Source organism: Peromyscus leucopus, chromosome 3, assembly GCF_004664715.2.
Source record: "Peromyscus leucopus breed LL Stock chromosome 3, UCI_PerLeu_2.1, whole genome shotgun sequence".
In the NCBI taxonomy this organism is placed as follows: domain Eukaryota; kingdom Metazoa; phylum Chordata; class Mammalia; order Rodentia; family Cricetidae; genus Peromyscus; species Peromyscus leucopus.
In genome coordinates this window covers 107,906,985-107,918,216 of record NC_051065.1, presented here as the reverse complement: position 1 = coordinate 107,918,216, position 11,232 = coordinate 107,906,985, and the positions used below count along the sequence as shown (strand labels likewise).

Genomic DNA, 11,232 nt, shown 5'->3' with positions numbered 1-11,232 from the left:
TTGATCAATGTGGTTAACCATAGATGACGTCGGGTTGGTGAATTTAGGGGACTATGGCATGCAGCTGCTAAGACAGCTAGACGGGACCTGAAGGTGCATTCCATAAGATGAAGTGTTTAAGGTGGTTGCTTTACCTGCCTCTGGGCAAGAGATCAGTTCTGGGCCCCTGGAGAAGGGTGATAGGGCTGCTCTTGAGGAGCTTGGTCCTGCTTAGCCTGGAGCAAGGAGATGCCAGGGCATTGGAGCCAATGGGCCTAGGAGGGGTCAGCAGGGGCTGCGACACAAGGCAGGAGGGCAGGTCCCAAAGAGAGGGAGGAGGGAACGCCCTCCTGACCATTTGCACCCAAACCCTCTCAGCCTGCTCTCGGCTTTGTCTTCTCAGGGTGCCCTCCATTCCCAACAGGCTATGCATGTTACTCATTTTGTCCCCTCATGTCAGCTCCACGGGACAGCCTTTGCTGGCTCTCTTCACAGCTCTGTCTTCTCCATAAACACTGTTTGTTACCTTTCCCATCTGCTTTGCAGAAGCAGGACTGGTTGTGGGGTAGACAGCACCCCCTAGGAGAGGTAGGCAAGCAGAACATGCCCGGCTATGTTTCAGGCTTTCCGAGCAGAGGACCCGTTTTACCTGCGGCTCTCCCGTCAAGGTGAGGTCTGGAACACAAACCTGTGGGACTCTGGGGGCTGCAAGCCAGCATTCTAGATCACTGGAACTCTCCAACTGGGTCAGCTCCTGTTTATGTCCAGGCTGGTCCTGCACCCTGCCCCACCTCTGGTCAGTCCCAGCCCAACTTCAGCCCTCCCTACACCAGGAGGTACCCGTGTTTTGGAAAATCAATCGACATCACACTAGACTGAAAATATCTCAAAATATCACTTGCAACTTCCTCTTGTTCCAGCAGGCCCCCACCCAGGAATGCAGCAGCCTTTCCCTGGCTGTTGATTTTTCTAGAAAGGCTCTTCTATCCCCGGACATAGGGAATTTCCAGTATTTTTCTTCCTCCAGTGTTTTTCTTTCTTCTTTTTTTCTTTCTTGCCTTTGGCTACCCACATTGTGTTGTCCTGACAACAGCCAGCAGTGTTACGCCCGCAGCCTTGGGCTGGCCACTGGGCTCAGAGCAGCAAGGCTGGCTCCTTGGGCTCGGGAACAATGCCTCCATAATTCATTGAGCACTCCCCTTGGATGACTTTTTCCTGTTGCTGATTGTCTGCGAGTTCCAGGCCTGCACAAACTGCTTTTTCCTGCAGCTAAATTTAAAAGGGCCAGACCCTGGAAACAGTGTACCAGACTGGCCTCATTGCAAGGGCAAAGGTGGTGTGATGGCTATTCTTGGTTGTCAACTTGACTACATCTGGAATTAACTAACATCCAAGCGGCTGGGTACACCTGTGAGGGAATTTTCTTGATTGAATCTTTAGAGGTAGAAGACCCATCCTAAATCTGGGCCACAGCTCTGGTGGCAGCCTATATAAAGGACGGGGAAGAAGGAAGCACTTGCTCTTTGCCTGCTTGCCCTCGCTCTCACTGGCAAGCTCATTCCTTCACTGGTGTTAGAGCCTGCCTTTTTGAGATTACAGCATATACTGAAGACTAGTCTCTCATAGACATGCTCAGTAGTTTGTTTCCATGATAATTTGAAATCCCATCAAGCTGACGATCAAGAGTAATCACCATACATCTTATTCCTGTTTTCTCTCTCCTCTTTCCTCATTTGCTCTTTTAATCTAGGTCCCAAACGCAAGCTTTGTAGTCAAAAGACTGAATTGCAATGCTTTCTCAAGTGGCTGCATCAGCTTGCATCCCCACCAGCCGTGAGAAAGGCTGCCGACCGTGTGGCTTTGGGCAAATGACCTAACATCTTGGTACCTTAATTTCCACTTCTGAAAAATGACAGAACAACAAAGCTTGGAGACACCCCCTGACTTCAAGACATACTTACTGTATCACAGCTAACATCAAGTCTCTGTGGCCATGGTGAAGGACAAGCAAACAGATCAATGAAACACAACAGAGAACCCATAGCTAAACCCACAAAATGAGGTCAACCATCCATTCACGGAGGATCAAAGGTGCCATGATGGAGAAAGTGTGAAAGTAGTATTGGGCAGGCAAGTACCAAACAGTGAATCTGCATAGGACTGAAGCTTCTCACAAAGACTAATTCAGGATGGAGCTGAGGCTGCAGCATCAAAAGCAAAGCTACAAAACTCGAGAAAATCCAAATAGCATTGATCACAACAATGATGGTTTAGCTACAACAGCAAAGTGTGGCCCATGAAAGAAAGAGTTGCCAAGCTGGACTAAACTTAAGTTTTTCTGCTGTGCAACACACAATGCCAAGACAATGAAAAGACAAGCCAAAGATTGTAAGAATATATTGGCCGAAGCCATGTCCAATAAAGGACTGTTGTCTAAGGGCTGACCTTGAAGCTCAGAGGTAGAGCACTTCCTAGCATGCCCAAGGCCCAGCCATGGGGGAGTTTATACATAAACACGAATAATATAAATATAGATAGTATGAATATAAATATAAATACTGCTGAAGAAAAAACACTCTCATTAACAAAACTGACCAACCACCCAAAGAAACACTACACTTAAGAAGAGATATGGAGCCAGGTGGTGGTAGCTCACACCTTTAATCCCAGCACTCGGGAGGCCAAGGCAGGTGGATCTCTGTGAGCTATAGGATAGCCAGAGGTACACAGAGGAAATCTGTCTTGAGAAAACAGGAAGAGATACAGGTGGCAAATGACTTGTAGAAAGATACTCGTTAGGGAGACACAATTTAAAAGACAATGGGGTACCACTACATGCCCATTAGAATGACCAAATCTGGACTGAGGAGATGGCTCACCAGCTGTGCAGGCAGGCACGAGGACTGAGGACCCGAGTTCAAAGCTCTTAGGACAATGGCTACCAGCCTAGCTCTGGGTCAGTGAGAGACTCTTGTCTTCAAGGGAATAAGGTGCAGCATGATAGAGTAGCACATCCCATGTCTTCCTCTGGCCTCTCTGCAATCACAGCTGTGTACACTCACTCACATGTGCACATAACACCACACAAACTCTTAGTTTGCTTTCTATGTCTGTGATAAAGACCATGACCAGAGGTAACCCGGGGAAGAAAAGGATGATTTGGCTTACACTTCCACTGTCTGTCATCAAGGGGAGTCAGGGCAGGAACTCAAGCAGACACCTGGAGGCAGGAACTGAGGCAGAGGCTATGGAGGAATACTTCCTGGCTTGTTCCTCATGGCTTGCCCAGCCTGCTTTTCTATATGACCCAGAACTACCTTCCCAGGGATGGTACCACCCACAATAAACTAGTCCCTCCAACATTAATCAGTTTAAATAAAGTACCCGAGGTCACAGGCACAGATGGCTGGGGTGAGGGGGTGGTGTGAGCGTCACAGCCTGTGTCTCAGATATTACACTCAGGGCAGCTGAAATCAAGCCTGCCACCTTTCTACATGCACTGTGTCATTCCCTTTAGTCCGGTTTTCTTCTTCAGAATGGGGATCACATCCTCCAGATGGATTTTTCAACTCATTAGTAGGCCATATAATCTGCAGTGGGAAGCCCCCTGCCCAGATCCACAGGATGAGCTAAGACCCAGGGCACCTGGCCTGTGGATTCCTCAGCACCTGTTCTCCACTCCAGGACCACTCTCAGCCCCCCCCCTTTTCTATTTTCTTCCCTCCAAACGGACCAGCAGTGGGTACAACCCAATCTTTCTCCCACATGTGAGCTGACAGCTTCAGGGCAGGCAGCTCAGGGCTTCCTTTGAGCTGGGGAGCTGAAGGAGCTGAGAGGGGGTGCCCACTCTCCCTGGTGGAGATCATTAGGATGCAGCAGGCAGAGGAGCCTCAGCTAGGCTGAGCTTTCATTTCCAAAGGCTGGGCTGGGGGCCGGGAGATTGCACAGATAGAGGAATGTTATGTCGCTCAAGGCCAACACTATTTCTGCTTGGCTAGTAGCCAAGCTCCTTAACCCTTGCTGATGCTGGTGCCTGGGAGACAATCTACACATAGGTAGGTCCTGCTGATGTGGAAAGTGGCAATGGGGGTGTGCGCTTAATAATTTAAATAATTTGTTCTCATATACATTTTCCAAGCCCAAGCTAAAGGCTTTCTCTGCATTGTATCCGGTCCAGCCCAGATCCTTGGAAGGTTACTATGCCAGAACATCACATTTTATGGATGAAGACATGGAGACCCAGAGCCAAAAGTGGCTTGCCCAGTCTCAGCATAGCTGGGAGGGAGAGGGTAGGGAGTGGCTTTACTTTATGAGATACTCAAGGGTCCTGGGTGAGAGGCATCGGGACCTCTGTATCCAGGAGCACTGGATTCATGATGTGTCTTGTGGCCTTGGGTAGGCATGCTGAGCTTCTCCTCTCAGCTTCAGTTCACTCTGGGATCAAAGCATTGATGGATGCCGTTCTGCTTAGGACCCCACATCTTTGCTCCTGCATTTTGGTACTAGGCCTTTGGTGGTAAGAAAGTGGCTTCATACTTTTACCTAGTTATCAAATGGCTCTGATGTTTAAGCAGTGATTCTGTTGGCTTTCTAGGCAGATAAGGGTATCACCCGCAACAGCTCAGTTTGATCCTTTCCTCTCAGGTCCTAGTCCCGGGCTTTCTTTGTGTTTTGTCATGGTGCTGGTGGTAGGCTTGTCTTCTATCTAACCTCACTGGCAACGCATCTGAAGAGTCACTATGAAGGAAGTGTTTGCTGGGGTTTTTTCTAATCAACCTTTTGAGGTTAAGATGTTGATCATCTATTTTTGGTTTGCTCTATTTCTTCACCAGTGCAGTTAGTTCGAATTTGGTTTCTCTTCTTTAGTCTATTATATGGGGAGTGATGCTGACTAGTGTTTGATGTTGGACCAACTTTGTATCCCTAGGACAAACCTTACTTGGACATAATGGATTATTTTAAAATTTCCTGGCCATTTCTAAAATGGCTTTAAATGTATTTCTGCCACTTTATGCTTATATAAAGTAGCTGATGATTATAAAATCAGAATAACTATCAACTCTGCAAAGTGTCGTGATGGTCTAACTTTTATTGCATTGAATATTCAGGCAAGATTTAATTCCTTACATAAAATACATAAGCAATTCATCGCATAGGAATGCAAATTTGCTTTTATTTTTAATAAATGAAAAATCATATATATCAAAGAATTATTTTAAAATACATTTATTACTTATTATCAGTAAATATTTGATTTGCATACCTGTTTTACATACATGTAAAAATTTCTTACTCCTAAGTAGGTTAAGTTTAAGAAGCCTTGTGCTAATCAAGAAAGAGCTCAGACACCTAGCTTCCTGCTTAGTGAGAGCCATCGTGGAGGAAAGCCTACGTCTCTCTCCTGGCATTTCCATGGAGAGGGACTTTCCTCTCCTCCTCCTCCTCCTCCAGGAGCAATCTGACAGTGCTGCCCTGGACATTCACTGCCTGCTCTGCCAGTGGGAGGTGTGCCTGTTCACAGGCAGCCCTCCAGGGTGATGAGCAGCACCCTGCAGGGAGCCAGGACCTGGCCTGCCTCTGCTCCTGGTGCACACAGAACTGACTGCTTAGCATATTTGCTTGATTGAGCATAGCTGAGCACATGGCCTGAAGGTCAGAGAGGTGCAGGTCAGAGGCTTCATTTCAGACTCTAGCCTGAGCAGAGGCCTTGGTTCCAACCTTCACCGGGTATTGGGGTGCCTATCTGTGAGGACAGAACAGAACTTTGGCCCCTTGCCTTCTTGCTTCTGTCTTTGTGCTTGGAGGGGAAGGGTGGGGGATACTTAGAGCTCTAAGCCCCCTAACAAACATCAAGGCCTGAAAATATCAACATGTACAGCCTAAGAACAGGGCAGACCACTTCAAATACACTTCTAGGGGAAGAAACATATAACTCAAAAAATATCTTTCAAGCTACAAAACAAAATGAAAAAAAAAAATGAACAAAGAACAAAACTAATCCTTAAAAAAAATTCAGATAGAAAAAGCATGTGTTACTGAAGAAGCACAAATGGTTATCTGTGAAATACAAATGCTACCTGGAGTTTGGGGCCTGAACTCTATTCTAGGCACAAAGACCAAGGCAGACCCTCCACAATCTTTGCTCTGGGGACACAACTCTTATCAACCACACAGTGGTAGGAGATCCAGCTCTCTCAGAGGTAAGGGACAGGGCAGCACTCCAGAAGACTGTTGCCTGGGGCCTCTGGATGTTGATAAGGATACTCCAGGCCTACTCCAGAAAAAGGAGAAGCCAGTCTAGCCCTATGTTCCATTGCTGAGCTAAATGGTGATGGAAGCCTGCAAGGTGTCTGCTGGACTCTGGCCTTCAGCCGACTTCTTCTGTCTTTATCTCTCGCTCCCTTAGTCATCCCTTTCTGCCCCTCCATCCTCATTCCTGCTTGCTCTCTCATCTCTTTCCACCACTCTGTCTCTTCTCCCTTTCTGTGTCTCCCTTCTCATCTTCTTTCTATCAGAAGTCTTAGAAGTCTTTCCCACTTGACAGAGGATGAGAACCACAGTCTAGCCCCTTCCGAGGCTCCCTAGGGTTGCTGAATGGTTGAGCAGGCAGGACCTTGGCCATGAGACATGTGTTCACCAGAATGATCAATTCAGGCTTACTCCTGGCCACAGAGGAAGCTCTGAGTTGCGGGTAGCAAGTTTCCAAGAAGCTGGCCTGAAACTAGCTGTGGGGGTCCTCTGGCCTTCTTGGAGTCAAAGCTGGGCCTGCCCCACCCACCACCTCCTCACCCAGACACTGGAGGCATGTACATTTATTGAAGGGTGGTGGGAGACCAGGAGGTAGGGCTGGGTGTGGGGAGGGCATCACTGGTTCTTCCAGCATCACTTCTTAGAACCTGACTTCTTCCAGTTACTGCCCTTCTTACTGCTCCTCCTGGTCTTCAAGTAAGGCTGCAGTTCCACTTCAGGCTGTTTCGACCTAAATATGCAACAGGAAGAAGCAGGTGCTGGGCAGCAAGCGAGCAGGCTGGGAGCCTGGCCCAGCTGATGAGGGCATGGCCCTAGAGGGGGAGTGCCAGGGGACAGCTCCAACTTGGGGGCCCAGTGGCATCCATAGCTTGATCTTAGCACTTTTCCATCTCTCTGGAAAGAGTGACACTACAGAATTTTGATTTGGTTCCCTGTCACCATCACTAAGAAGCTTGCTGGAGTCGGGGGTGGCCTCCATCCTTCTGACAGGTGGGTCTGGACTAGGGAGCCTTGCCGCAAAGTGTATCTCCTAGTGCACAACCCTGACACCCAATGAGACAATGCAAAACAGGCTGGAAATCAGGGGCTGACCTGTACTTGGAGGGACACAGATTTCCAAGGCATAAGCCATGCTATGGTAGCTGTAGTGGCCTGTGAGTAAGCTAGGGATCCTATAATGAGCCATTCCTAATCTGTCAACTAGAGATATAGGGAAAACATACTTTTCAGGGGGGGTAGAAGGTGTTTTATCCATTTTGTCCCCAAGCGCCAATGAAGAGGCACTTCCTTCGAAATCTTCAGATGCCACTCTTTTAGCCGACTCAGAATCATCCAGGTTTGTGATATAGGTTGACATGCTGCAGGGACGGGTGGTAGGAAAGCATAAGATAGGGGGTCAGAGGTGAGAGCCCAGGGTTCACTTGGTGCTATCCCACCCTGTTGCAGACCCTAGACAGACTAGCAAAACACTTTACCTCCCAGTTGTGCCAAGGGAGAAACTGCCTGCTCTGAGACCCTGAAACCACTGGAGGTCAGTTTCTTGGCTTCTGTGAAAGGCTGCATAGCCTTCTTTCCCATGCTACCAGCTCCCTGGTCCATGCTACACCGAGCATAAGAATGCCCAGAGGATACAGAGGGCTCTGCAAAGCAGCAGTGGAGAGCCAAGTGGAATGATGGCATCATACAGTGCTGTGGACTGAATGCACCCCCCAAATTCATATGCACAAGTCCTAACCCCAGGACCCTAGAATGTAGGATCAGTATAGATCTTAGTTGTAATGCAGTCATTCTGGAGTGAGGTAGGCCCTAATCCTATGTGACTAGTACCACATCAGAGTAATGCTGTCACTGGAGCTAAAGAGAGGCTAGAATACAACTTGAGAGGAACTATGGCCCTCTGATACCTGGATCCAAATTCCTGCCCCCAGAACTGGGATGATGAGCAGATGCTGCTTAAGCCACTCAGTCTGGCTATCCTGGCTGCTCCAAAAGTGCTAAGCCTACACAGCAAACATGACTGCCACAAAGGGCACTCACTCCTCAAAACTGCCAGTCCATCACCAAGGTGCCAGGAGAGTCAGTGCCTGGTAACACTTACAGATGATATCCTCATGGATGGCAGCCTCTCACTGTGCTCACATAGCAGAAGGGGTACGCTAGCTTCTAGCTATGAACTCTACTCATGAAGTCTCTGTACTTGTGACCTCATCACTTCCCAGTGCCCACATTCCTAACACCATCGCCTTGGAGCAAAGGATTTAAGCACACGAATCTGTGGAACATGGCACCTGGCTGCAGCCACTTCTCACTAGTCCCTGGCCTCCTCCTGTTGTGACTCAGCTGGTTCTGCCCCTTCTAAGGTGGGTGGGCAGAAGACAGGGGGCAGTACAGTGGCCCAGGGGTGAAGAACTCTCTCACAACTGGTAGCACTCACAGCACACCAAGCCGTCACTTGCCGTTTATAAAGATCACGACTATTCACAAACCCTGAGATTCTCACGCCAGCATTTGCATACCGTATTATCTTCACAAGGTGTCATTCCAGTCTACACGCCACAGGGTACCTGACAGGTTAGAAGATGCTTTGTCCTCCGTGGACTGCCATGTAGTTTACCAGGTGCTGTGCAGGAGAGGGCACTGCATGGATGACTGGGGACTCTGCAGAGCATGTGACAGCCTGCAAAGCTGCTTAGGAGGCGGCGGTCTGAGGGGGAGGCCCAGCAGTTTCTGAAACTCTTCCTGGTTCACAGGGTATTCAGCAGCTCCCCCTGCCCATTGTGACTTATCAGGGATGTGGCAATTTACAAAGAACTTTGTCTCTCACAGAGGTCGTGACCATTTGCAAGGTCCTCTGTGGTCCACTGAGCACATCACAGTTTACACAGCACTCAGTTCATGGGGCCAAGACTGTTCGAGGCACTTTTGTCACTGCAGAGTGTGGCCATTTCTGACAGATTTTTATTGTCTCCTGTAAGAACAGCCCTGAAAAGGTCATGTCCCATTCCTTCAGGACATGGCTGAAGACAAAGGTCAGGGTTGTGGTGTAGCCTGGACTTATTTCCTATTCAAAGCACATTCTTTTCCTTTCTGGCCCTCAGGGTCCTGGGTTGCTTTTCTGCACACAGCCACCCATCCAGACTCTAGCAATATAAAGCAGAGAGCTTGGAGCCACAGTTCCATACTCCTCTCTCTGATGGCCATGTCATGTCCTGTAGGCAACACTGGGCCACAGGATGTCACAAGCACACTTGCAAGTGTTACACAATTGTACATTTTGCTGCCACAAAAGAAAAAAAGAAGCCTGGCCAAAATCTCCCCACTGAGCTCCTGTAGCAACCAGGGACAGACAAAAACTCATTCAGATGTCCCTGCTTCTGTAGACGGTCTTCTCAACCTGATTGTGAACTTTCAGCAACTTTTTGGGGGGACTAAGAGTCTTCTTCCTCCCCAACCAGGTTTAACAACTCTTCTCTGATTGGTCCTATTTTTCACTTTATTTGCATACCCACATCCAGCCAATCAGGGTCTAGCGGGTACCCAGTACATACAATTGGATGTTCTGTGGGTTGCAGAGACAGAACTGCTGCAGGAACCAAGAGAGGAAGAAGGAAAGGAAGACTTCAGGTTGGGCTCCAGCCAGTTGCTCATCTTCACTGAAAGAAGGCTGCCTTTAAGACAGGCAGGGGATAGAATTGTTCCTATGCAGGAAATTCATTTGAGCCAGCCTCCAGGACTTGACCAGTAGCTACAGGCAGTACTCATTCCTGCCTCAGCCTCCAAGACTCTGTACTTCTGCTGCAGATGACAATTCATTCCTGAGCTCCTTCCAATTTGCATGACCTGCTGCTCCTTGTGTTCCTGGTGTTTGACCAGCAGCCTTGTTCTGCAAGGGGCTGCTCTAGATTGGCGTCCCGAAGCCCTCCAAGAACTTTTAAGCTGTAACACTTTTCAGAACTGAAAGAGCACTAAGAGGCTATCATCCTTCTGCTACCAAGAGTTCAAATCTGATCCATTTAAATTGTCAAAACCTGTGTGCCAACCTGTTTAAAGTTGTTTTGAATCCCATTTTAAGCTGTTAATCCCAGATTGGCAATAAAGCAACCAACCAACCTCCTGTAGGTTGTCTTCCTTGGCTGCCCACTCCATTTTTGGAGGAAGGTAGGGTAAGAACCCAGGTGGAAGGAGACGAGATGTGTCCACTAGACATTTCACTGCTACCTGGGGTGGGGGACATACACACATCTACCTTCTGGGGCTGCTGCAGGCTAAGCCCCCTTGTGTTTCCAGGGGACAAACTATTTTCTCTGTCTGCTCTGCTCTCCCACCCCCTTAGACTCCCTGGATATCTCACACCGCCCTATGCTGGTCCCTTTTGTACCTAATCCTCACTGGAGCGTGAGCATGGCAGGGTAACACATCTCTGCTCACAGACATAGGTAGTGGGGCCTGCAAACCACACATGACTTCCCTTAGCTGTCCCCAACCCTAGTGAGGGAGGCAGGGGCTAAGTGTGAATATTGTGCGCAGTGGACACAGTTTCACTCAGGGCTGCTCATGTCAGGACCACATTCTGCATGTGTTTCCCACTGAGACTGTCTAGCTACAGGCCTGCTGTGCCCTCCCACCTAGGACCCAGAGGCTTGGGTTAGGGGGCTGAACTCTGGGCTCACAGACAAATTTTCATATATCATATCCTTTGTCTCATAGCTTTCCATAAACTATAAGGTGGCCACAAGCACGGTAGGGGATATAATTAGACATCTCTTTATTTGTTCAAACTGTAAATAAATCCATCTTCCTTTCCAGTTTCCTAGTATCTTTTAAATATTGGGAATCCAAGGTGCTGAGTTTATAAACATAAATGCCCAGTAAGACCCAATGTATGTCTGGCACATTTTTTTTTTTTTTTCAAGACAGGGTTTCTCTGTGTAGCTTTGCACCTTTCCTGGAACTCACTTTGGAGACCAGGCTGGCCTCGAACTCACAGAGATCCGCCTGCCTCTG

General features: G+C 48.4%; 1 protein-coding gene across 6 annotated transcripts in view; it reads right to left on the bottom strand.

The window, feature by feature from the left end:
- Nucleotides 1-6,775: 6,775 nt before the first annotated feature.
- Nucleotides 6,776-11,232, bottom strand: part of C3H3orf20 (chromosome 3 C3orf20 homolog) — a 58,694-nt gene continuing 54,237 nt past the window's right edge. For all 6 annotated transcript variants that reach the window (XM_037203921.1, XM_037203922.1, XM_037203923.1 and 3 more), the window contains 2 exons: nt 7,452-7,586; nt 6,776-6,958 (listed from right to left, as the gene is read on the bottom strand). In XM_037203921.1, the coding sequence (XP_037059816.1) occupies nt 6,862-6,958; nt 7,452-7,586 (232 nt within the window). In that variant the 3' untranslated portion in view covers nt 6,776-6,861. The remainder of the gene's footprint in view (nt 6,959-7,451; nt 7,587-11,232) is intronic.